The sequence below is a fragment of the Dermacentor silvarum genome, chromosome 7 (genome assembly GCF_013339745.2).
Source record: "Dermacentor silvarum isolate Dsil-2018 chromosome 7, BIME_Dsil_1.4, whole genome shotgun sequence".
NCBI classification, from domain to species: Eukaryota; Metazoa; Arthropoda; class Arachnida; order Ixodida; family Ixodidae; genus Dermacentor; species Dermacentor silvarum.
The window spans coordinates 42,652,608-42,679,571 of NC_051160.1; the positions used below are offsets into that span (position 1 = coordinate 42,652,608).

Genomic DNA, 26,964 nt, shown 5'->3' on the forward strand with positions numbered 1-26,964 from the left:
GTACCATTTAATGCAGTCTGGAGATAAACAGATCAATACAAAGATGCAAAAATACACACATATTCTTGTGGAATGTAGTCAAAGCCTTGCAGTTTCACAAGTCTGAATGATATTGCTACGCGTGTAATAATATGAAAGGCACTGAGAATGCAAGGTGAATAACGCAAAAAATATTTATGGAAGCTGTTCATTTAACTAAGAACTCGGACACTGCTTCATCACATTAATCAGTGTTGGCCTTGCCTGACCATAATGTAGACAAATCAGAACCACAACAAATAGTCAAGCTACAAAAGTCATCATTTAATCATCGAGAAGAATGATGTTAGTCTATTATGAACACAGGAACAGTTGCCTTACTCATGTGAAATGGACTAGGACTTATGAAAGGAAATCCAAAAAATTTGGAGGAGAGCTAATTACACATTACAGATGATCAGGCTGACTCAGCCTCACGTGACAGCAAGCCCCCTTTTGTCTTTTCAAGGACGGCGTAAATATCTAGTGCTTCACCAGGAGGAATGCCATAGCCCTCTTTCAATCCCTGAGGATTCGACGGCGTCACGCAATCCATGTCCACCTCCTTCCTAAGCACAGTGTCAACTTCAACGCTGCTGAAGAAAGCCACACTCTGCGGAAGATCCCGCATTCCCAGTCTCCAAGCAAAAAAGGAGCGTGTGAGCAGATTAGTCACCTGCAGTGCCAAGGCAGCCCTGTACCTGTCCTCAGATGCGACTAAGAAGCGCACCTCGTCGTGGATACTGACGGCAAAGCGGCCACGAATCGCAAAGTCCTCCATGAGCCACCTCATGGTGACCAGCATGAGGTGAAGGTAGTCTACCGCCGAGCTCTGCACAACCCAGTTTATGCGGCTGTTGAAGAAATTTGTGTTCACGGCAGCAGGCTCCAAGGCACGGCTGATGCAGCAACCCAGAACTGGAGTCCTTGGAACTTTTGAGTTGGCAATCGCTTCGAGTTTGTTGAACATGTGGGACTCACTTCCTCCGGACCAGACCTTACGGTTACCTTGAATGTAGACATCCTGGCCACCGACATTTTCGCTGGCGTGCACCCTTACACCTTTCGTCTGGGCATACATCATCTTTGCTTTGGAGGCAGCATCCTGCAAGGTCAGTCTGTGATTGAACTGCATGAAGAGGCGCTGCGCAAATGGCAGCCCTGCACCATAGATGCGGGCATAATTGATAACTTTGGCTTGGTCCCGACTGATGCCGACGGAATGAGCAATGCGGCTGTGCATGTCGGTACCAGCTGCCTTGTTACCCTGGAGGGTCATCCACCCAAAGGCCGTGCAGCCATGCATGCCTGCAAAGTGAGCATCTGCGAAAATGGAAGCAATCCAGAGTTCCTGGGAGTCTACGTCAGCACCTACAACGTGGTAACCCTTGGGAGCCTGAATCATGCACTTGAGCTCACTACCCACACGGTCTTTGTAAGCGTTACTGGCTGTCAGCCATGTCGTCTCGACACCCCGTCGTGTTACTGTGCCGGCCGGAATGATCCGTGGCAGAATGACGCCGTAGTCGGCACGCTCGTCAGCTTCGATCGTTTTCGGCAGTTCCTCCCTGTCAAACCACACCACCATCTGTCCCATGATGCGGTCGCGAGCGTTCTTCCAATACGAAATCATCTTGCTCAGCGACAACACCTGATTAGCTTCGGGGTTGTCGCTTAGACTGTAGGATTCCGTCAGAAACCTTGGGCAGAAAGTCTTTGGCAAGTGGGTTTCCAACTCTCTTGTGAGGGCCATCCTTGTGTGGGAGCCTAAAGAAGCTGCACCCTTCAATGCCAATGTCTGTGTCGACATTTTCCTCCAGTCGTGGAGTATCGATTTTTTCTCCCAGAACTTTCCGCCAGAGTTCTTTTGACCCTTCTTCTGGAATCCTCTCTAGTTTTTGCCACATTGAATCGGTGTCACTACTCCCTGCAGAGCACCTCTGGTAGCCACAAACCTTCAGAAATTCTGCAAGAGGAAACTTTGGCTTCTTTTCATCTGTGCCTGTTTCTTCCTTGACAGCTGTAGAAACAATTATGGACCTGTCGCTTCCAGCCTTTGGGACCAAGTAGCCCCAGCCATGCTTCTCATCATAGTGAACAGGATAACCATCCCACTTTAGCCTAAGCAGCTTTGGCACTGAACGCATTTGAGTGCTGATTAGGTAGGGCCCAGGAGCCCAGTCTGGGTTGTCATCGGGGTTTGAGGGAGGCTTCGTGCAGAAGTCACGGTACCAGGCGGGATAGCCAGGCATGAATGGCTGCACTTTATACAACAGCTTTGAAGTATCAAAGATGTGCTGGACTTGCATAAGCAATTCTTTCTCAGTAGGAACTGGGCTGCTGTTATGGTCTGACTCTGAAACTGGTGCTGTCCTTGAGGAAGGCTCTGAGTAATTTTCCAACGGCTTTTGGAAACTAACTGAATTTGCTGGAACAGTTGTCTCGCAACTCGTTCCAGAGCCTGCTTCTGTCTCACCCACATGAGCCACTGGCTCCTTTGAGGATGACTTGGACTCCTTTGTGCGCTTCGAAGAGGTCTTGGAAGTGGTAGGTGCCTTTTTGATCCTGATGCTCTGAACTGTCCAGTCAAGGTCCCAGAGCCACGGGTCCTTCTTGTATGCTTCACCATGCAGCAGACGGCAAGCACCATTGGCAATACTTGTCAGCATCTGCTTCAGCTCCTGTTGGTAGTCCTCATAGATCGAGTCCGCCTCCTTGAGGTAACGCTCCCAATTCTGATTCACTGGAAGATATGCCGTCGACATCTCCAGCATGCCCGCAAATGACACTGGGTGTGGGAACCGCTCAAAGTACAGCGGGAGAAGCTTCCTGAGTACCAGGTGGGTGGCGACCACGTCGTTGGCGCAGTAAGTCATCAGCTCCTGGAAGTCGCCAGCAACGTCCTGCAAGGTGCCGTTCACGAAGGTGTCTCTGGACTCTTTCTTGAGTGTGCGGCCTCCGGAGTAGAGCTTGTAAACGGCGGCGAGATTGTTGAGGGAGCTCAGGTCCTGCCACAATTCGACCGGAGGACCGCGCGTCACCGCTGTCGTTTCCGACGACTTCTCCTGACTTGCTGGCCATAGAAAGAGCTCGCTGGAAGCTCGTCAAGCCCGACACGCACATGTGAAGGGACAAAGTGTCCAGAAACCTTAGACGACTTCCTTCGATCATGTACTGCTCCCTGATGAAAGACCTGTCGAAGCCGACGTTGTGGCCGACGATTATCCTCGCTGGCGACTCATGTGGGCCAGTGGTCCTTTCCAGGGGTATGAGGTCGCTCAACTTGATGCGCTCTTTCCACCTGAACCGCTCGCCGACTAACTGCGGACTGCACCAGGAGTACCAGCAGTCGCCAGAAGCAGCCGTTGCGAGCGTCGGGAAGTGCCCTTCTCTCACGCACACCTCCACGTCAAAGACGATCGACGTCTCATCGGGGTAGTCGACTTCCATCGCGTCTTTCCCGTCGTTGAGGTACTTGGTCCATCCCGGTGCGAACTTCCAGCGCGGCGGCTGGCGGGGCAAGGTCGTCGCGCTCAGCGCTTCCGCAGCTAACCTGTAGTCCTTCGAATACCGGCGGCCGAGCTCCAAGAAGTGCTCTTCGAGATCAGAACCCAACAAAGGCGGCAGCTTGAAGTCGACGTCGGGCTGCGGGGTCGTTGTATGGCCCCACAGTTTTTGCTCCTTCAAGTGATGCACGCTCCTCTCAACAGCTTCGCGATCGACCTTGTCGCAGACGCCGCCGAAAACTTGCCTGTGCAGCGCTGGCGACAGCATTTGCACTCCGATGGGGTTGAAGCGGCGCGCATTATCAGTTTCCCCAACGCCGCTGTTGCGGTCCTGCAACGCCGTCTCCGAAAGCGATGTCGCATTTTGGCGTCGGGTAACAACGACGGATCTCTCACGAAGACGAGGAAGGCGGGCACGCACCTGCGTCAGCATCGAGAGCTGTCACCACGAAAGTTCACACACATCTCACACCAAAGTCGCAAAGTTGCGCTTTCCTCCGACCACGCGTGTTTTGTTTACAGCAGGTTCTGTCGGCTCATTTGTCTAGCACTGACTCCCTGCATAAAACTAGAAGATTTGTCATGAAGTATGCTGTTTAGCAGCGCCGCTTCTGAACATTCCTTGAAATTATAGCCTTCAAGATTTGGCGGTACGAAAGCCCACGCATCTCCCAATCTTGAAGGCTAGCCTCAACTCAACACATACCTTGCTTTGGAACTTTGGAATACGGCAATAGTCAGGAAATGTAAAATGCGTAAATTGCCCGGACCAGTCAGAAGCTAAAGCCTCTATCGAACAGTTTGACGTATGAACCCACTGGCACGCTGCATTTTTTTGCAGGCGTTAAACTGACAGTGTAATTCGAGAAGAGCCTTCCCGTTTTCATTTGAAAATTTCTTTTATTCAGTAAAAATGAGGCATATTTATCACACGCGTTCCGAATGAGCACGTACGCCTATAAACAGACACGGCGACAACTACTGAATCGCCGTTAGAAATTCATACCGAGATTAGTGTCAAAAGAAAAAAAAATATCTCAAGAAGCTCTCACACATTCGAACAAACAGGCGTTTATAAAAGCATTTTAATGTGACCGATTTTGCCGCATCTTTGTTGTCGCTCGCGCGGAAACCGAAATGAAACGTCAGACACCAGCAGGCAGCCAGAGCGCAGATGTCGCCACTCGAAAATGAATCCTTCAAACGTAAACATGGCTGATGATGTGCGGCAAGCCGCCCCGAAATCGCCCTCGAATAATGTTATATCGGGTACGTTGGGAACACCGGTTGTTGTTTTTCGAACTGTCGCTGGACGTAGCATTTCGTAGCTGGAAATCCTACTTTACAGATGAGCGCCAAACGCTGCCCGGAGTTATTCGCCCTCCATTGTATCGGCTTCCTAAGCCTGAATCCGTGCTTCTATTTGATATAGCGGGGTCGATTTGTCTTTTTCTCTGCAGAGCGGGCAATAATTTCCGCGTCTCCTTTGGCGCTAGCGAATCTTTACTTAATTCTTATAGTGAGTGTTGTTGTACGATTGAATCTCGAGCCATTTGTATGAAGGGAAAGATTTCGTTCTTGTGCGCGAAGCTGCGTAAAAGCGAAGCATTCTAAAAACGGTCCGAGGCGCGCACTTAAATTGACGGCTGGCGTTTTTTCTTTCTCTTTCTTCTTATTTTCAGACATCAATCACGATGAAGCGATACTCGCACAGGAGAAAGAAATTGAGCGCGAGGTGAGTTGTATTATCGCCGTGTCATTTGTATTTCAGAAAGGCATTCAAACTTCCGCGTAGTTTGCATGTCGGCGCGCAGCGCTTCATCAAACCGCTTCCGAGTCCACGCGCGTTGGATGTCTTTTGCAAGCCAGCTGATTTCACGGAACGATTGCTGCTATTTGCCAACGCATTCAAATGTTTTCTTCCGAGTAAATTTGATGGTACAATGCAACACTGTCGATGCAAGTAAATATGCTGTTTGAAGTAACCCGGTGCCGAGGCCGTTTGAACCAGCGCACATCTGCTATCCGATACACGGGAGCCGCAACTCTCTACCAATTCAGTATCTCTTGGATGTTTGCTTATTTATTGTGCGCTGGTCGCGAGGTTATCAGTGATGTGCCAGAATGAACGGGGTTTTCTCAGCAAAGCTGCTAACTAAATTGTTGAGAGAATCTTGTGTCGTATACAACCCCCGACAGTTACTACCCAGTGCTTATTTTGGGATTAAACAGCGAAACACATAATTTTTTGCCGTAGACAAAAGGTGCAACATTTCTGCTTGTAATCAGCACACGTACATGGTATAGCCGTCATTGGAATCAACTGTTGATAGTATCTAATACCCTTGTCATGCCGACAAGTACAGTGCAGTTTTGAGTGTGTGTGCCTCAATGTTCGGGTCGTTATGGAAAGGTTTAAGGACATCATTTGTGGAATTCACTCATTGGCAAGTGCATTCAACTCTGTTGGCTGAAAGTGCATAGCTTTGGTACAAGTTTTTCAAAAATACAATAATTTTCAATGAAGATGCCGTGAAATGCACTTGCTCAAAATGATACAAGATGCTCTAAAAGGCCAAACTAAAGCATAATCTTCCAGAGGACTACACCCTTTGGTTAAGGGACAACAGAATCGACTAACTCATCACAGCACTACCTGCATTACACAGGGCCTACACCCTTTGTATAAGGGACAACAGAATCCACTAACTCATCGCAGCAGTACCTGTATTACACAGGGCAGGCCCCTTTTGTTAATTCTTAACTACATATGCCTCGCGGCAAATTGCCTGAATCTAAAAAAATGCATACCAGCCAACTCTGCCATGTTTTCTGAAACGTACAAATTTGTGCTCATTCTACAACTTTATGAATGGAGCATTTAGTAGTACGAAAAATAAATTATATTCGCAAAAATGTTTTGTTCGTCAATTTCCGATCAATGATTGCTGTTGAAGCTTGTCCGATGGTGAAAGGAAAAAACGGGTACTTGCTTTGAGCTTGTTTATACAAATTGGCTACTGGAATGTCGCTGAAAAGTCACTCTTATCTAAAAACAATGTGCTGCTTCTCGGCAGTTGCAAGTTTGTGGCAGCTTGTGGGCTGTGTCTAAAGGCAAATCATCATTAATAAATTGCATGTTTATCCCACAAAAGGCATGGGCTCGGGGCAGTCAAGCTCTGAAAAAAAAATTCCGGCCATCCCCACCTCCCTCCTCTGTGGCTGCGTAAAGTTTGTTACAGATTGGCATGTATGAATTCGTCTGGGCAGGAATAATGCAGAAAACCAAGGGGCTTAATTTTCTGTTAGGTTCAACTACATGATGCCAGCTGACAATGAAGTCAAAGCTTTATAGTGGAAAATTAAGCCATTCTTTTTAGTTTAAATGTGAAGGTAATAATAAAAAGGAAAATGAATGTGACTGGTGCGTCATAGCCTTAGCTGCTTTTGTTCCGTAAAACCTTACGTAACTAAATAACTGACAGATAACTTGCTTCAGGTAGAAGCCGAACCTGCACGTTTCACATTATGCATGCAATGCTGTATTGAACTGTCACAGCGGCCATTCTCCAGTACGCTTCCTTGGTCATCTGTGTGTGTGTGTACTAGATCTAGCACTGGGAGTGTTAGCTAGCACCACTCGTGCTGTCACTCTGGTGTAATGGTTCATTATTAACAACGCCGTGAAAAACTGGTGGCGGTGAGAGACACACACAACAAAAACGAGGCTTCAACTTTAAACTGACGCTTTATTGTTGCAGCAGCCTCTATTTAAATGTATTGATCACGCTATTGCTGCATACCTGCCAACTCTCCCGAATGTTTTGTAATGTTTACGAATTCTGGCTCATTCTACGATTTTGCTAACATTACGTCGTTTTACGAAAAATAAGTTTTGTTTGCGAAAGCTCCCTCTGTGGTGCTCCCTCTTGCAAATGCCGTATACCGGAAAGGTATTTGCTTCGAGCAACTTGATTCAGATAAGTTCCTGAAGCATGCAAAATGTACAGCAGCAATGGGGCTGGAACAAGCCAGTTATTTAAAAACAGTGTTAGTGTCTGCAGTTCCAAGTTTTCTGCTGCTTATGTGCTGTGTCTAAAGTGTGTACATCTGCAACAAAATGTGGGGGCTGAGCTGAGGGCAAACTTAAAAAAAAAAAAAAGAAAAACAAAATCCGTGCTATCCCTCTCTCCTGCCCCTAGGCAGGATATCATTTCTGCATGATTTTTATGAAATTAAATGTTCACAGGTTGGCTGGTATGGTACAGTGCATGTTACTTGCTGAATGCAAAGGAGAGGATCGTGAAGAAAGTAATAGAAAACGCGCCACAATGGCAATAACTTATGTACCCACTATGTTGCTCTTGTGTCTCTAGCACAAAAGTATGCACAAGGGTCTCGCGCAAGAGCAAGAATGAGAGTTCTTGTGGGAGGCACCTTTGACAAGTACATACAAAAGTTCACACTTCAGTCAATACTCTAGAGCACTCAAATACTGCGCTTCATAGCAGAGAAAGAGCATTAACACAGCGGCTGCTAGGTTCAAGCTACTGGGCTGAATACTATGTTACCCACACATCCTATCAGCTTACATTCTCTCAAATGGGCCAGCAATGTACAGATATTGGTTTTCTTGCATTGCAGAAGCGCCGATTCAGTGCTCTAGACTTAAGTGTGGACAACTGTACAAGTGGTGAGGCACTTGCACATTCTTCTACGTTCTTGCCCGCACTTGTCTTAAGTGGCCTGGCAACTTTTTGTGCAAGACGTGTGTGCATTTTTCTAGGCTCTTTGGCGAGAGGCACAAGTTATTTTCTCTCGAAATGGCAGCCCCTGTGTCTCTCACTGTCCCAGTTTTTTGCCGCAGTGTTTGAGCGCTAATCATGAACCAGTACCGAGTTGCTGCAATTTGCTATTCTCTGTGTGCAATGATCGTGGCTCGCTGTGCTCCACCAAGTTCATGTTTGGTCACGTGCACGTTTGTGGCAATCGACCCGCTCTGCAGATTGCCGAGCGCATACCATTGGTTGACACGAAGCAGGATTTGTCCATCCTCGAGAAGGAGTACGCCCTGGACGATGAGGTCTACCAACAGAAAGTCAAGGTAAGGCGACATTGTTTGCCCGGTTTCTTTAGCTGAGTTGCAACAGGGGTTACGAAAGTAGCACTCGAATAAGGGGGTGCGGTGTGAGTGCCCGTATTAGCATAACTGATCGCTAGTGCCACCTGTGGCACCTTTACGCCTACATGACACCAGGCCGAAGTGAGGCCTGGGCTCTTACGCTCTCTCTCTCTCTCTCTTGTTTCCGCCGCCGTCGCAGGCGGTCACATTTTTGGTTGAGCGATGAAATAAACGTGTTCTGTTCAAGAAGTTATTTCGCCTCGAGTTGCGATGCTACGGCTAACGTCCCTAGCCTTCACGTCCAGACCTCACAGTGAATAGTGATTTTTGAGGGCGAATCGAATACAAATCGAATGGCGCCAGCAGCGAATTGAATATCGAATAGTTTTTGGATAATGAACAGCACTTAACGCAATTAATATACAATTATGTTCACATCGTAGTGTTCTAAACATTGGCAAGTTTCTGTCATTACATAGTACGCACGTTATAAAGTGTTAATTATTAGCATAAATGGAGTCATTAGGAGCAAATAAGTAGTTTCTTCGCATGCATATGACTCTTCAGAGAGTGCAAATGATCGCTGTATGGCCGATAAAATATGGCTTTTAAAGTAAAGCTTGTAAAGTGACGTAGACTGCAACACTAAGCAAGTTCTCGTGTTTTATGTCTATGCTATGCCTGCATGGGTGAAAACTTACCGTACTTTTGCTCCAGTTTTGTTTCATTGGGTGCAGTTTGCGTTTTGAAATAATTGAAAAGTGTTAGAATAATATTCGCATTTACGAATAGTGACTATTTCATTCGAAGACCAAATCGAATAGGACACTATTCAATTCGTTATATTGCACACCCCTACGCAATAACCTCTGTATTCTAAAATGTGACTGCACTCGCCGTTTCACCTAGACTCGGTGACATGACGTGCATGGCAGTGCCATCTATCAACTGAAGCAGTCGCTGCACTTAAATGACACTCCAAGACATTTCTCGAACGAAATTTTGAGGATCAGGTGCTCATGAAAATTACTCAAACGCGCCTTACTGAAGTTGCATTTCTCAAACTGCTCCTCATTGTAGGAGTAATCCAAGAATAGCTATTGAAGCACAGCTTTTTTTTTTTTCACTCGAAGGACTGTATTGTGCTCCACATTGGCTAAATGGGTTGCAAATGAGTACCAGTATGCAATCTTGGCGAAGTTGCAGGGCTGGTAACTGTCTAATTTGTTTATTAACAGCCTTCAAAGAGCACCTAAGCAGACATGTGCACCTAGTGGCTAGCAGACCTTATGCAAATCCTAGGCCACCCAAGATAGAAGTACACCAAGGGTGAAATTTTTGGCCGTAATGCCGACGAACTGTAGCGGTATTTGTTTCATGTTCTGCATCAATTCTGGCAAGTGACAGTAGCGGAATTTCCACTTTGGTTTCAAGAACCTTTCTTTTTTATTGTAGTTTTGATAACTTTTCGTGATGAGTTCACTCGTTTGCACAATGACAAGCAGAATCTTATTTAGAGTTAGTCATATCAAAAGGGAACAAACAGTGCAAACTGACGAGAATGGGAACACAGTAACAGGTCATTCGCTTTTAAGTGCAGCCTACCAACCACAATAAAACAATCATACCACAAGGTAGAAGCACCACAAAGCAGAACAATTAAAAAATAATCACATCTGATAATTGCCACATGGCAATATGAATGATGCGATAGACATGAATAAGGACAGTCGTCTAAAACAAACAACTTCATCTCAAGAAATGACAGTGAAGGCATGCTCACACACTTTTCCCTCTGCCTAATGTGATATTCTTCTATGACCTCGCGCTCTATCCTGTTACTCTGCGTTCCTTTCCTGGTTTCGTGCCACTTGTTACCCATTGACACTGACAGTGCTGCCGAGACTATACAGCACTTGATGGGACAAAATGGAGAGAGCGGGGTTCTTGCATTTCCAAGTGAAGCGTACAATTGGGAAAGCCAGTTAGGCAGCTATTGGTGACATAGTCATTATATTGCCTTCGAGCACACACACTTTGGGCTAACCGGTGCGCTCTTTGTGACACTACGTGACCACCACCACCTCTGCTTTTGTTGACGTGAATAGCTACACTGCACTTAGTGCATGTTTTGAGCGTGTCTCGTGAAAATGCGGCAATTATCTGTGACGCTCTGTAGGAATTGAGGCTGTGTATTGTAATAACGGAGTTGACTCGAAGAGAAAAAAAAAGCAAAATGAAAAAGAAAGTGCGACACGAGAGTTTTGTGTTGTTACTCTTCTAAAATGTCTGGCGCTTGATTGGCTTTGCAGGACCTCCGCAGCAAGTACCAGTCTATCCGCAAGACACGGCCAGACGGCAACTGTTTCTTTCGCGCCTTCAGCTTCGCCTACCTGGAAAGCCTGCTGAGTGACCAGCAGGAGTACACAAGGTACATGAATATGTCCTTGCTTTGGTCTTGGAACGGGCTGTGCAAGGATACCAAACCCCATTTCATATTTCATACTTAGCAGGCAACACCACAGAAGATACGCAAATAGTGTGATAATGGAAATATAGTCAAACCTCGATATAATGAAGTTGTACTTGCAGCAAAATTCGAGGTTTTAAGGCTTCAGCTGTAAAAACAGCTTCAGATATTCCCAGAGCATTCCTGGTGGATAGTATCTTGTTGGTAAGCACTTACAAATTGCAAGAAGGTCATAATAGCGCAGCTATGAACGCCAGCGCTTGCGGTGCAAATCGCGCCGAGAGCAATACATCGATGTGGCTTGTGGCGGCGACGGCTGGCCCTGCTTAGTGCCCGCAGCATGTGCATCCACATATTAAAAGCAAAAGTCTAAAAAGATATGGATATTCGTCCTGGGCTAGAAAAAAAAGTCAGTTTTACCAGAAAGCCCAAGTTTTATCGTTGTCATGCGCGCTCAGGCAAACAGTAACAGATTTCACTTGACCACCAACTCGCTGTCACAACGTGAGTGAACGCTTCCACGTGTGGGAACACAATGCGCGCCAAAGCGCCAAACTACTCGGCTCGCAATGCAGCAGTGTTTCCTGCCTGCCCCATCCTGCACGCGCACTTTGATGGTGTTCTTGGTGCTCTAACTGTTCATATGTGCACGTTCGATCGCCAACGAGCCTGATCGGGATCAGAATTTCCTTGAGAGCGATTGGCTCCCTTCCGCAGTTTGCGCAAAGGAGCCAATAACAATCAAGAAATGTGGTTCCGTTAGGGCTCGATCATGATCAAAAATGCACCGTCTGACAGCCGTATTAATCTGCATGTTTCTACATGTAAAGAAAAATACAGAAAAGAAAGTTCTGCTCGTATAATCCACAGAAATAACTGCATACAACAATGCTCAAATCTTAGCAAGAACAGTCTCCATTCACGGATGCAGACTAACCACCCCCCCCTTTCTTATACGATGCTGATAAAGCTCGATTCACACGATACACGTGATCGCAGAGTAATCAGTCTTGTGACACGTGACGTTTGTTATTTCTCAAAAAAGAAATAAATTCATTCTTTAACTATGTTCGTGACTTTTAATTTACCCCGGTTATAACAGACCCATTCAGTGTTTACATACTTCTTTTAAGACCAAAATCTTTTTCACTTTCAAGGTCTGTTGTAAGGAGGCAATACTGTATGCGTGAAGCTGTGATTGAGTCACGTGATGCGCAGCCCATTCTTCCGTTGCGCAAATTGGCCTTACGATAACCGGCCTGTGGTCAAGTTGGGAGACCTATTCTGCATAGAAATAAAATGATGGCCATAAAACACAGGTCCACTAATAATCTGAAAACCTCATTGGTATTCAGTAGAGCTGCACGTCACTAATACATTAGTTTCAGAGGAAACAAAGCACTTCATTTTCTTGAACAGAACGTCATATCGATAAAAAACAAAAAAATATTTTCCAGACCTTCATATACTAGAACTGAGTTGTAATCAGTGCTGGCATACTAATTTGGTGTCCCCTTTAAAGGGCCCTAAACCACCCTTCGGCCTCCATGAAAAAATGTGGCCCCCGAATCGCATACGCTGCTGTGAACATCTCAGCCAAGTTTTGTAGTCATGTGCGGCGCATGGAGCTCGCAAATGGAGCGCGAAATCACCTTTCTCTCAAATGCTCCTTTCAACAGAAGTCTGCTCCTCTTTTTTCTGGGCGCTTTATTTCGTAACAGTGTCCAGAAAACGTGGCTGCTATTGGCCAATAGCTGACGTCAATCAAGAGGGGTGTTTGGATTAGTGCGTGTCTTCCTACTGTTACTACGTATATTTATTGACGACGTTTATTAAACGGGCCGAAGTAAGGGAAAATCTGCTTTCGAATTTCAGTAATAATTGCGTACTTCCGGAAGAAGCCGACTATTGTCTGCTTACGCTCGGCCGCGGCCGTTAGCATAGGAATTAAACATTGGTCACCCTGCTTTTCGGTGTCGTAGCCATCAGGTCTCACTAATTTCGACTAGTTTTGAATGCTCAACTACCCTCGAACCACACAAAACTTAAGGTCAAACCACATCCACACTTCCCAGCGTTGGACTCCTGGCCAGTCCTGGTTAGACGCTTTGGCAGACTTGTTGGCAGTGCTTCAAAATGCGCAAGTTGGAAGTGGCTACTATCCGTTCATCAAGGACAAAGCTGGTCCGTACCACAGTCAGACTGCAGCATATGAGCGTGAGCACGCACTTAAGCCCTGTCCTGCTCAAAGCAAACGCTGCGCAAACGCACTACAGTTACATGTAGCAGCGGTCTGCTACGTAGTGTAGAAACTGCGGCCGCTGTGGCTCGCTGAGGAAAACCGTGTTTGGCTTACGTTTGGCCGTCGTAGGCGCCAAAATCGGAAGTAGTGGCATCTACGTTCACATCCGCAGTAAAATTTGGACTGCGTGCCACGGTGACCTTCAGTAGGCGGAGCGTTGTGGGCAGGCCCTGCTCCGCTTTAGCCTTTGCAGTGCAAATCATTGAAGGAGGAGTGGAAGCAGTGCAAAGGTCGTGTTTCATTGCCAATAACTCCACTTCTGTTGAACGCATTGAAGTACTTTTTGTAGCAAAGTACATTTGAAATAGCCTATTTTGACTTCAAATGCATTTCTCCACTTCTATAAAAAGTGGTTCGGGGCCTCTTTATGAGAATAAAGCGTACTGTATATCTTGATTTATATATGTACTTATGTTACCGATACTTTACTGATAACTTGCTGCATTCTTGTTATGGAATGCTAGGAGACTCCAGAGCATGTACAGCGCTGTATTTTCTTGCCCAAAATTTGTAAGCATTTTATGTGAAAACTTGTCTGACAGTCAATTCGATTCGGTTTTTTATATCTTAGATTTCGATTTTCAATTTGAAATGAAATATTCGGTATTCGTGCACCCCTAATAATGACGCATCTGCCTCCTTGGGTACTGTAGCCAAAACTTGTTCCTAGAAATGTGAGTTATGATGTAACGATTCCTCATATTTCATTCTATACTGTACATAAATCATCCACTGCTGCTCATGATTGAACAATCCTGGTGATAACATGAGGGCCACTGACAAAGTGCGACGAGGAAAAGAATTGGAATGGAATTATCACATTATCCCTGCACAGTTCTATGATAATTTATTTAGGGTGAGGTCTTATGCTTTACACTATTTTAATTGCATATTTAGGTTATAGATAAGGTATATAGAGTATCCCTTCGTGCGGCCTTGGACCTTTGCCTAATCAAAAAATAAATTACAAGTCGAGAATGTCATGGCATTGAACATCCGGGACAGAGTTGGATGTAGCAGTTGATTGTGGGCACTGAGACAGAGCTTGTGGTGTAGACCTCACAGTGATGTACTCGGTGCGTGGCTGGTGGAGGGTCAGTGTGGTGTTGGGGCGTTTGCTTTTACCCCGTTCCCGTGCACAAAGTGTGCGATGGAATTGCATCTGTCCCTGGCTGCAGGTATCTGATGTCTTTCCATGCTTGTATCACGCAGGTTCAAGCAGCTGGCCGAAAACAGCAAAGAGGTGCTCGTCTCACTTGGCTTCCAGCGATTCACAATCGAGGACTTCCATGACACGGTGAGTGGTGACTCGTTCTGCAAGCTCCGGTTGTCTTCCAGTATTCAGGGGTGGCTTCCTAACTCGAAATTTTTTGCCTGCCGTGGTAGCTCAGTGTCTATGGCATTCCACTGTCGACCACGAGAGTAAAGGTTTGGATTACGGCAACCGCATTCCGGCGGGGGCGGCATGCAAAAGCTCCCGTGTACCATGCCTTGGGCGCACCCTAAGGAACTTGATTTAGCTTTAAAGCATTAGCTTTTCTTAGTTCATTCCTCAGTTGCGTGTCATCTGTTGCCATCTGCAGCAGAGATCTTCGCAGCACGCCAGAAAGTGCTTTCTTCAGTGGAAGCACACATGAATGCCGCATGCGCTTCCGCTAATGAAAGAGCAGAGTTCAGTCAAGCGATGCGAAGATCAGTTTCCTAGGTAGTGTTGCCCTCTGAATATCGTGGAAGTTTTGCCGTATTCAGGAGTGGCTTCCTAACTAAATTTTTTGCCTGCCGTGGTAACTCAGTGTCTATGGCATTGCACAAGAGTAAAGGTTTGGATTGCGGCAGCCAGATTCCGGTCAAGCCTTGTCTGACGGTCAAGCCTTGCCTTTCCCTTCGTGAGTTGGCAACGGCACGGGCATTTGTCACCGCGTCGCAACACTGAGGTACTGAACAGAAAGCAGGACTTTCAGACCCCCAAGTGATTTGGCGAGCTTGAGATCAGGAGCGATAACGCCTAGCCCGCACCACAGCTGATGCTTAAACATTTGTGTTACACACTCGTAACAATTTATGCGCACGAAATAGCACCACTGATTCGGTGCAGCCATGGTCATGCTGAATCAGTCCGTCCCTTCGTAGCGGTCGCAGCATTCCTACGGCTCTGCTATCTTAAATTTTCTTTTCGAGCACTTTTTAATGCGTTTCAATTTAAGGTACTTGCACTTTCCATGGGGCTAACTATCCATCTATGTATGTTTGTCTAACCGTTTTCCTGCCTAACTGGCCCACTGGATCAGTTAGGCAGGAAAACGCTGGGTGGTCGAATGGGTAGCGCGTCGGGCTGCTGTATTGATGTAACAGTCCAAACGAACCCTCAGACCAACTTGGGTCACTGAGCATGTGGCAATGTGTACGTACGTGCAGCTCTTCAACGAACCTCTTTCACGTGTTGACATGGGTCACTGTAGATGCAGGACTGGGTAGGCACCCCTGTTCGAATAAACTAGTTGACGCCCCGGCTTGGCAGCACCGGGCGTGTGTCACTCGGTCTGTGCTGGTCTTCAAAGAACCTCTTTGATGCCAACTTGTCACTGACTGTGTGCCTGTAGGTGTGTGCTGCTTTTCAATGAATTTATTAGCCGCCAACTTGGGTAACTAGGTACGTGCTACCGGGACCGGGAATGTGCCGCTCTACCATGACGAAAAAAAATGCTTTAAATTTATGCGATGCTGGCTGGAATCGAACCCACGTCACGAGGGTTCCTCAAGGAGAGCAACCCGATGCATTAGCAGGAATGATCCCACAGATTCATGAATGATCCCGGACGCTGTTCGTAGACATACATTGGTATCTTGTCGTATAGCTTCTAGCATTGTTATTAAATACGATACATTTTGTGTTTTGCGGTAAGGCACCTCAAAACGCATCTGTAATTTCAAATGCAGATAAAATACTTGCCACCTCTTGTGCTATGCCTGACTGCACAAATGTTTCTAGCGCAGTCGTAATTTTTTGTGTCATGCCTGGCCGAATAGTCTTGTTCTTGGCAGCCATGAAAAGGTTATGTAATTGTTTACAAAAGTTTAATCTGCCCAAATAATAGCCTGTTTGCAACATACCGTAGGGTGGTATGCCACCCGTGGTGAGAAAACTTTATCGGCCGCTGCTGACTGTTGGCCTTGTGTCTTCCTTTGCTGTTCCGCAGCATTTACTGGTCGCGCAGTAATAACAAGCTGTACCAAATGACCAATTCTTACTACTTTACTACTGCGAATGTTACAAAAAGACAATATTGTTGCTCCAAATCCCAGACTGGCTGGACAACCACTGATAACTTCGTAGCACTTTATATAGCTGTATAGTTTCTACAGGCTACACCAGTACAACTAGTTCAGGAGTAGCATGAAAAAAGGCATAGATTATTCTTTTGACGGGGTGTTCTTGTTTTCTTTCTGCCACGTTTCCAGTTTATGGATGTCCTCAAGAGGATTGAGAACAACATCACCTTGGATGACTTGCTGAAGATCTTCAACGACCAGGGCTACTCAGACTACATTGTTGTGTACATGAGGTGCGTGCGTGCTACAAGTGGGCTAATCATTAAAGGCCCCCCCCCCCCACCAGGTTTGGGAATTGCAAACAGACCAATGATCATTGCAATTTAAATGATCACATGGCTACTCAGCACGAAAGAAGTTGAAATTTAAACCAGAATCCTGTGAGGGGGGCCCTTGCTATCAAGGGAGCCTCACTACCAAGAAACTTAAACCAGAATCCCGTGAGCCCTCGCTACCAACCAGAGTCAAGGTCACATGCACAAATGCCTCTACATTAAAAGCACTGACCACGATGTCGCTGATTATAGCACTTGACTTCTGAAAGTGATTCAGTGCAGAATGTGTAAAATCTCCACTGAAAGAACACTATGCAGCTACCCGGAAACTGTGCTTCCCGGCAACTGCAGCTTATGTTTACCGGGAAACGCTGGCGGCAAATGCTATGCACTAAGACAAGCTTTCTGGTAAACGCGGCCTCTTGCGTGGGCCGATCATTTGTTATTATGTTGCACTTTTCATATTTCAGTCTGAGAAGATTTAACATAAAAGGCATGCGCTGTCAGTGTTTTATTTCATGACGGTTTGTGGGCTGTCATTCTCAAAATTCCGAGGAAAAGCTTTCTAAAGAAAGCAAGACAAAGTATGAGCGACAGAAGAACTTTAGTGCTGTATAGAGACGCTCTCGCTCATGGGACGCCAATGCTGGCTAGAACGGCAACGCTGGCTACGATGTCAACGCCGGCTATGACGGACACGGGACACAGGGCCACAATCCCTTGGCTACTGTACGAGAGAAATCGGGGAAGGAATGTTGCTTGAGAACACCAGTCGAGGCAATGGGAGAGCGTCTGTGTTGGCAGGGAAGCTCACCTTCCGGCAGCATGGCAATGTGACATGTCAGTTCCTCTTATCTCCTCTAGTAATGAACCAAATTGAAAAAAATTATTGTGAAATAATGATTTCTGGGCGGCGTCCTAAGCTTCCAGTGTACAGTAGACTTCTGTTAATTCGACTCTGGTTACCGTACTCACTCAATTGCAATGCAAGCTTTTTTCATTGTTATCGTTGCCTAACTCAACCTTTGCGTTACATTCGAATAACGGCAAAAATTTTGTATTAAAATATATATTGTAAATTACGTGGTTTTTAACATACGTTGGCAACCTGTACCTGTACGTCTCTGTTCAATCCATAGACAACTTAGCCGAAGTAAAAAATTCCCTTTTGGTTAGAATCGACACCATTTTCCGATTGGTGGTGCGGTTACGGTGCTGTATTACCCTGTGTCCTTTCATGCTTCGAGTACGTTCATTCAGAACGTTTAGGCAAAGCAGAGCATTCGATATAACAGCAGCTTTGAGAGACGAGTAATTTTGATGGCTGAGGAGCTAGGAAACTCAGCCGCAGCTCAGCAGCTCGACGTCAATGACGCCGATTTTCGGATGGTGGCACCAATGGTAGGCCCTTTATAAATGCGGGGTTGGGCGGAGGGGCCTCGTTGTGGCCTGGTACTGTCTCTGAATGAAATGGTTGGGTGGTCTTTTATGAAATACCTAATCTCAAACGAGCTTGAAGGCACGGATGACTTGGTTCTCGGGCGATCACTTTACGAAATAGTTCGCTTTTGTGAGACTTGGCTTGTTTTGGCACCTCAACCACCCGGAAGTATGCAGCCAAAAGCGCTCTTGGCACTGATAACGAGATTGGCACAGTGCCAGAAACACTTATCGGGGAGGCTTTCGGTCCTGAGTCTCGCGAAATTTTGCGAAAGGGGGGAAACTATCTCCCGAAGTGATCGCCCGAGAATACCGCCCAGGGAAAGCTCCGTCTCCTTTCGAAGGGACAATGATTCCTTGAATAAAGGTACTTTTATCTCGCGTTACATTTGCAGTTTTATTTGATTTTTTATCTCGCGGACTGAAAAGTTGACCCTCACGTTACAATCGAGGTCGCGTTACATTAGAGTAAATATGATAATTCGATTTTCTTGGTTATTCGATCCCAGCCGAAGGTCCTGGCCGGTACCCATGCATTTATATGGGCTCGAACTTGTCATTATTTCAATCCTAAAATTTCCCTTCGCCGGATAATTCTAACTTGACTAGTCAGCTCATGTGCGCCTGCCTGACCACTATGGTGACCCAATGGTGTCCCCTTTAGTGGCAGTCTCTGTCTCGGCAGAGCTTACGAGCAATAATTACGTTGAATGCACGTCATCACTTGTCGAAAATGCCAATTTTCGGCTGGTCCTTGGAAGATTTTCAAGCGGTAGGCTAACCCACAAGGTTTGCTTACGGTATTTACCCGATACTAATGTGTGTCTTTTTCGCCCGGATATGAAACCAAAGCTGCCTTTGTGGCGTTTGTATGCTTTATCACATAACACTAGTGTATTGGGGCAAAGCGGACCTTAAAGGAAGCCGGCTGCCAATTTGCAATTCGTAATATACCCTTGCCCCTTCTTTTTTGCTAAGAAATCCGTTGCACGTCAGATTTCTACTTTTTCAGTAGCTTTAATGTTATTTCTACGTTATTTGTCTACTTTGGATGAGCATTTGATTCGGGGTTGTGTTAGAATTTGGAAAACACTGCCATATGGAATCAGTGGTGTGTTTGGAATTTTTCATGTGTGTTGGTTAATTCAACCCGCTGGATAATTTGATCAATTTCTTTGGTCCAGACGGGGTAGAATAAACGGAAGTCGACTGTATAACCGAATATTGCTGTGGGGCCGGTTGAGGGGCCTTTTTGGGCTTAACTTACGTGTTGGATTTTGGGAGGAAATTGGGACTTGCATGGTAGCCCACCCCTCTGGTGGTAACAAGGCGTGGGATGCGAGCCACATATAATTTTAATAAAGTTGGGTGATATTGGTGCTTGGGTTCATACAGATAGTCCATGTTGCAAAGTAGGCGGACCTTTCTTTTAGCCGGGGAAACTGAAGGCACTTTGTTATAACCGCTGTCCGCATTCATGGCTGCCATTGCCTGGTGAAGACAGGGGTGGGGGTTTCAATGAGTCAATACTAGGCAAGCCAAAGCCGATGCAAAAGCTCATGGTGCACCACCGAAGAAGGGCTGCAAAAGATGGTTCTTTGTCGCATGTTTAGCCAGATTACCTATTTCTTTGATGCAGCTGGTAACACTAGCCCATCTTTGAGATTGTAATGTGCACAGACCTAGTGGTGCAACTCGTCTTATCAGATATTTTGTGAGCGTGCTGGTGGATTGCTGCAAGCTTCTGATTTCACACTTTACACCAGCCGACACTAATGAACAACGAAAAATCACTTCTTTACGCTGCCGTTCATACGATAACCACTGCATGAAATTGGATGCTTGCAGCATTCCACTGACGCGTTGACGAAGCACCGATAAGCTAAGCGATCGCTGAGAGCATCAGAGCGGATGTATTTTCTAACAAACCATTTCGCCTTCTGTTCTCACTGCTTGTTACGGCGAGTGGCTGATCTCGGCCATGACAGTGGCACGGCTTCTTCTGATGGGGATGAACGCAAAAAAAGAAAGGATAGAAATGGATTGTTATAAAGTACGAATCCCGGATGCAAATAAAGCGCTCGACTGCATGTGCGAAACAGTTTATTGCACTCGTGGTTCGACAGTGCAAAGTGTACCAAAGCATCCTTCCTCCCGTAATCAACGCACTCCGCTGTTAGCGCTTGATGATGCGTAGTTACGCAATCTTTGACCGAGGGGCAGCGTGTTGTGTTGCACAGAGCGTCAGAGTGTAAAATGTCAATGTGGCAGTGTTAGACGGCAGACATGGCTGCTGACTTGGCACAGAGGTTCGCCAAACATACCTGGCTGTATTGGTGCACGACGTTAGGAAAAATTGGCTCTGGTGGGATGGCATCGTGATATTGTTGACGCCACGCCCAGCCTTTAAAGACCAACACGAGTATCAAGTTAAAATGTCTCCCGACGTCCCTACTTGCTAACAGTCATCCTTTTGCATACAAGGAGCCCGTAGTGTCTTGTATGTAGCCTGCACCAACTTGCTAGTGATGGTTGCCCGTCGGGCGCATGCAGGTTGCTGACGTCCGGCCAGCTGCAGAAGGAGGCATCATTCTTCGCCAGCTTCATTGATGGACAGAGGACTGTCCAGGAGTTCTGCAAGCAGGCAAGTTTTTTGTCACCCCGTTGCAGGAAAAATTACGGTCCTCTTGCTCAGAACAACACGCCTTGTATTACATTTTCTAACCTCGTCCGACTCGGAAGACGAATTCGAAGCGATAATGTTTGTTCTTATTACCGGCTACTATGTTGGGAACATGAAAAAGCCCATATTCGTTTAAATGCCATGGTTAGATGCCGAAGGCAACATGTCCTTGTAAGGGAAGACAGTAACCGTCTCCTTGTATTCCTTGACATTAAAAAACAAAACAAAAAACTTATTGGCCTAAACACACAGATGACATTGTAAAATTGCTTGTCAAGATGGCATGTTGATGATCCAGGATGAACATTTTGTGTTCACTGCTGAGTTGGATGACAAACTGCTCAATGACAAGCTACCCAATAGGACCCCTTTTGATGATTGTAAAGCTAGCTTTCCTGTGAGGCATTACTGCCTGAGTAATGGCAGTGTGGCGATTTTTTGTTAACTGTGTAAAGGCATAGCTTGCTTCATTAGAACAATGACTGGTGCCGCAATTAGTTTGGCAAATGTGGAGGGCAGAGAAGTGCACTTGCGGATTAGGGAAAGGGTTTATTGGTTACCAAGGGACCGAGGAATGTAATTCGGTGCAGGGAACAGAGTTATGCAAGTGCCACGTAACTGGACTTGAACCAAGCTATATTGTTTGCCGTCACTTGGAGCAAGTCGGACAATTTTTTTTTGCATTTCGCACTATTACATAATGAGGTATTATTAATCAATCGACTTCTGAAATATAATATTTAAAGTAAAAGTGTCAGTGAGAACATTATAGACCATCCTGAAAAATTCTCTGTCCAGCTTTCTGTTGTTCAATGCAGTCAAACCTCATTAATACACAGTCGGCCAGGAATGACATTTAGGTACGCACTAAATGATGTATGAATTGACCGCCAGTGCCAGTTTACCGGCTACTTACCGGCCGGAAAAGAACTACGTCACGATGCTCTCAAAAACACACACACTCAGACAGGCTTTATTTGCGGGTAGGCATAAAAAAATCGGTGATCTTCACTTGTCGCCATGGTGGCCTTGCTGCGACGACGGCATCTTCGAACTCGATAACGCCGCGAGCCAGTTTGTCCATAAGGCCCTGCTTACTAACTAAATTAACAAGCACTTTGTAATGTGTGCACAGGTAAACATGAACACATCTCACTCGATAACCGCAGAAACTCTGTCAAAACGCCGGAGTGAGGAGGCACGTCAGCAGCAGCGAGCGAATTGACCTTCGTTTGGTGGGCATAGAGCGACTACGGCTTCAACAGTCAGGCGATACATAGTGTTCAATGGCAGCTTGGTTGGGCGAATCTTCGCAACTACGTTTAAACCGCAATCGCACATTAAGCGGGTACATAATAATGAGGTTTGACTGTACATGCTACATACAAGTTCTTTCCAAGCCTGAAACGAGCCTGCGAAAACACGTGAAAAGCTTTAATATATATGTACCTAGTAGTTATTGCGCAGAAATCCACAACCACATTGTCAAAGGTGCCGAGTTAGAAAGATTTTATGAATGTGCTACTTGTGTAGCCTCCATTGTGTTGACTGCTATCTACGAGACTATGTATAGGTCGAGCAGGTGATTCAAGAAGCGCTTGGTATTCTTGCGAGTGCTGAGGTGTACCGCGGCTGTCCCCGCAGGAAGTGGAGCCCATGTACAAGGAGAGCGACCACATCCACGTCATCTCGCTGACGCGCAACCTGGGCGTTGGCGTGCGCATCCAATACATGGACCGCGGCATCGGCGGCAAGGTCAACACCCACGACTTCCCCGAAGACCGTGAGCCCCGCATCCACCTTCTGTATAGGCCAGGACACTATGACATTCTGTACCACACATGACTGCTGCGTGTTATGACTGTCAGGGTGCCGGGATGTTCCTCATCCTAAATTTTTGTTTGTTTGTTTCATTTCGTGTTTTCCTCGGGAAGAAGGAAAATCTCGGGGAGGGGAAAGGTGTGTGTGACTGTGACCGGGGCTCCGTTCACCCACAGCTTTAAGCATTTCCAAAATTTTGGAGAGAGAAAAAAAAAGTTTCTTGTGTTCAACATTGTTTTTTTTTTTCTGTTATTTTTTGTCCTGCCTGTGAGTTTGTGCTGAAGTCAAAACGGACATCTAGAGGAGCGGCACCGAGGGACCTGCTTTCCAGCAAAAGTGCGAAACCTGCAGGGAGGCTCGACAGCGCTGCTGGAGTTTGCTGCTGCCCCGAGAAAGTGTCTCGTGCCAGGATGTTCTCGCTTCGACAACAGTGAATAAGTAGCTTGCATCAGTAGAGGGAAGCCGAAATTTTTTTATCTTGACAGCAGAGCTCGCATTTGATTTGTCCCAAAGCTCTCACCCCTGGCATTTTCGCACAACGGACAAACTCTGAAAAAAGTGAGGGAGGGTGGAAGAACAGCCTGATCCATCTCGGGACTGTTCGCCTGACATGGTTGCATTTTGAAATCTTCCGTGACGTTGGGAAAAACACGAGAGTAACAGCTGTCTTGCTATGCCTTCTTATTGCACTGATTTGAATTCCTGAAAGTCTGGATTATAACATTTGATGCCAGATGGTGTTGTGTCACGTGCAGATACGAATTAACCGTGATGTTTAAAGTAACCGACATTGCATTCTGTCACTGTCCAGCTATATCTGCTTCCAATGACTAAAATTGAAGACTCATGTTCTTGGAGCCAGCCTTCTGGAGAGTGTTCATTCAAGTTCCGAGGCATGTTTACAACCATTAGTCCACACAAAAACCTTTTCATATTTCTTTCTCTATGATTTCTGGCAAACCAAATTCGTTTAAGAGTAAGCTGCGAAGGTTGGGTGTGGTTGGATCGTCCTTGCAGTGATGTACAAGGATTGCAGCAGTTTATGGTTTTTTCCACTGTCATCAGATTCAAACTAAGTTTCATAAAGTTGGATTGTTGTAACCGTGAAAGAACTGCTTCCCTAGTTGGTTCAGTGTTGTTGCAATCCATCGACAGCTGCGGGTTTAGCAATGCATCATCAAGTTTGCTGGAATTAACGGTGTAGAAACTAACAAAATCCTGTTTAACTGTGAGCAGCAACCTGTTCAGTTCTGTTCTAAGAAAAATGTACTTTGAAATTTTTCTCTGCTCTCAAGTTGACAATAAAATTTTGTCAGCTTTTTTTTTTTTTAATTATTCAATGTGAGCTGTTCTCTTTAGCCACTTGCGTATTGAAGTTAAGTGCGGTGTTTTGTTTCGTGTCAGCATGCAGTGAAAGATGCTGCTAGTGTGTTTTTGCGATTGTAACTGAATGTTTGGGAAAGGTTACTGCAAGATGCAGAACCATTGGCAGTTTGGATATGCAGTCCCTGTCGTTAGCTGAGTAGCTTGTTTGTACTTGTAAGCTGTTGAGTGTGAACTTCTTGCGTAGCTGTCGGGGTGCAGCACTGTGTGCAGGCAATATTTTTCTCTAAATAATAACCGTTACAATATTATTGGCATCAAATTCTGATGTCAAGGTTTGAAAACTGCCCGGTTAACATCACTGGAAACCATTAAGTCACAATGTTGTGCGCTACCAGGACCTTGCCGTTCATGAGCAGCTGTGCTCTGTTGCCGTTCTCATCTGGGCTTCTTGCGATAGCCTGTGTGGGTATGACGCAGTATACCGTTGTGTTGGGGAATTAATCCGCTGGTGCATTAGTAAATTCTGCTTTTCTCGTTGCACAATCCGTGTTCCAAAACTCTCATTGATTGTGCGGATGTTTCCTGCAATCCGTCTTCTGTTGTGTGATGTCAGGTTAAACAACTTATGTTATCGACACTGGCATCAAGGCTTGCACTGTACACAGCGACTGCTGCATCACCACAAAAATGACAAAACGTACATGTTCCAGTGAGACACGAAAATTGCAGTTTTTTTTTGTATTTTTTTTCTTTTGGGATTGACAAATGTTTTGCAGGTCATGCAAGCAGGAGGACGACATTTTATTTTGTGTAATTTAATTTTTCCTGATTTCTTCTCGTGCTTTACGAAATGCTTTTGTTGACTTGCGTTTCAATAAAGAGAGGGTTTGTTTGCACGAATTGCTCATTGGTGAATTGTGCTTGCAAGGGTGCATCATGAAGCTGAACTTGCACTGCTGCAAAATCACTCAAGACAAAAAAAAAAAAAAAAAAGCTTAACAACCTTCTTGGGATTTTTTGGGCTGAAAAAGAAAAGGCTAGGCTCTTGAGTTGAATGGACCGGGCTGGCGACGACATTTTCCTGGGCTATAGGCTTACCATCTTTTCAGCGAGAACCAGTCTTCACTAATGCATTTATTAATGCCATTAATCGACGAGAAATTGTGCATTAGCATGGGGATGTGATGTATGTGCCAAACCGGCGCTTTACAGACAGGTGAGTGGAGCCGACTGGCGACGACATTTTCGTGGGCTATAGCCTTACCATTTTTTTTCAGCGAAAACAAATTTTCACGAATGCGTTTATTAATGCTGTTAATCGACGAGAGCTCGTGCATTAGCATGGGGAGTGATGTATGTGCCAAACCAGTGAGTAATAGAGGTGCATGGACCGGCAACGACATTTTAATGGGCTATATATAGGCTTACCATTTTTTCAGCGCAAACCAATTTTACATATGCGTTTATTAATGGCGTTAATCGACGAGAGCTCGTGCATTAGCATGTGGCTGTGATGTATGTGCCAAACTAGCGCTTTAGAGGCAGGTGAGTGGAGCCGTTGCCAACGACATTAACCTCAATTTCGCCTCGATTATAGCATCTTCGAGTGGCCTTCGCAGCAGCAGCAGCGACCTTTCAGCGTGGTCACCAGCATGAGACGATGCATTCACCTAACTCCAGCGCCTTCTTGGGTCACTTCCAATTCTGCGACATTTCGACCCCTTCGCCCCATTTGAAATTGACGCGGACGCTGGCCGTGTCGGCCTCGTCTTTGTGCTTGCATGGCGTAAACGTGGATTTGACGACTATATTCTTGCTTTGGTAAGCGGTGCATCTACGAAAGGCCATTGCCAACTATTCCGTTACAGAAAAGGAGTGCCTACCCATCATGTGGCCCATAGCGAAGTTGCGCCCTTGCCTTTACGGCGACCCGTTCGACGTGGTTACAGACCACCATGAGTTATGTTGGCTGCCCTCTTTGAAAGGTGCATGTGGTTGGCTCGCTCGCTGGGCTTTAGAAGTACGACATTAGTGTAATTTACAGCTCGACGCAAGCATTCTGATACAGACGCTCAGTCCCGCTCGCCTCTCGCAACTGGCGCTGTGTTCCCATCTTTGTCGCTCTGCGACGCGTACTCGCTCGCCGTCACCGACATGCCCCTGAAGCAACGGAAGGACGCCTGGATTGCTTCCTTTATGGACTTTTTGCCTGAACCAACGTTGACTGCCGTCACTCGAGAAATGCATCGTCAAGCGCACTATTTCATTCTTCGCGATGGATTACTCTACGCTCGCACATATGCGCCGCCTTCCACGCTGACCCACAGAGCGCATGCTGGAGTGTTGAAGACCCACCTCCGACTCCGTTATTATTGGGGCGGAATGTACCGCTTCATCATCCGCTACGTCCGTTCCCGCGTCGGTTGTGAGCACCACGAGAATTCCCTTGGCGTTTCCCCACTCTGTCGCAACTTAAACCGTTGCTTTGTCCTGACCCCCCCCCCCCCTCGATCACGTCGGCGTTGATATTTATGGACCCCTTCCCATCAATCCTGCTGACAACCGATGGGTAATTGTTGCCATCGATCACCTCACGCTCTACGCAGAGACTTTACCATTGCCATCGGCATGGGCTAGTGACGTTGCCTCTTTGATTTCTCACCACGTCATT

At 46.1% G+C, this 26,964-nt stretch overlaps 2 protein-coding genes across 2 annotated transcripts; one reads left to right on the forward strand and one right to left on the reverse strand.

Annotated features, from left to right (window-relative positions):
* Window positions 1-284: 284 nt before the first annotated feature.
* On the reverse strand, window positions 285-4,039 carry LOC119457951 (DNA polymerase subunit gamma-1-like). Its single transcript, XM_037719734.2, is given in 3 exon segments — window positions 285-1,694; window positions 1,696-3,084; window positions 3,086-4,039. Coding segments are annotated over 3 exon segments (3,519 nt in total). The 5' UTR covers window positions 3,958-4,039; the 3' UTR covers window positions 285-436.
* Window positions 4,040-4,646: 607 nt separating this feature from the next.
* On the forward strand, window positions 4,647-25,189 carry LOC119457952 (ubiquitin thioesterase OTUB1). The gene is made up of 8 exons (XM_049670581.1): window positions 4,647-4,793; window positions 5,207-5,259; window positions 8,530-8,628; window positions 10,959-11,077; window positions 14,631-14,715; window positions 16,878-16,981; window positions 21,017-21,111; window positions 22,795-25,189. Exons 1-8 carry the CDS (start codon window positions 4,715-4,717, stop codon window positions 22,989-22,991), a joined length of 831 nt encoding a protein of 276 aa, XP_049526538.1. The 5' UTR covers window positions 4,647-4,714; the 3' UTR covers window positions 22,992-25,189.
* Window positions 25,190-26,964: the final 1,775 nt, after the last annotated feature.

Excerpts from the sequence above, each read along its gene's own strand:
- LOC119457952 (XM_049670581.1), top strand. The coding sequence starts at position 4,715 with ATGAATCCTTCAAACGTAAACATGGCTGATGATGTGCGGCAAGCCGCC. Across the intron at positions 11,078-14,630 it reads GACCAGCAGGAGTACACAAG|GTTCAAGCAGCTGGCCGAAA; the intron begins GTACATGAATAT and ends TGTATCACGCAG. Across the intron at positions 14,716-16,877 it reads TCGAGGACTTCCATGACACG|TTTATGGATGTCCTCAAGAG; the intron begins GTGAGTGGTGAC and ends CCACGTTTCCAG.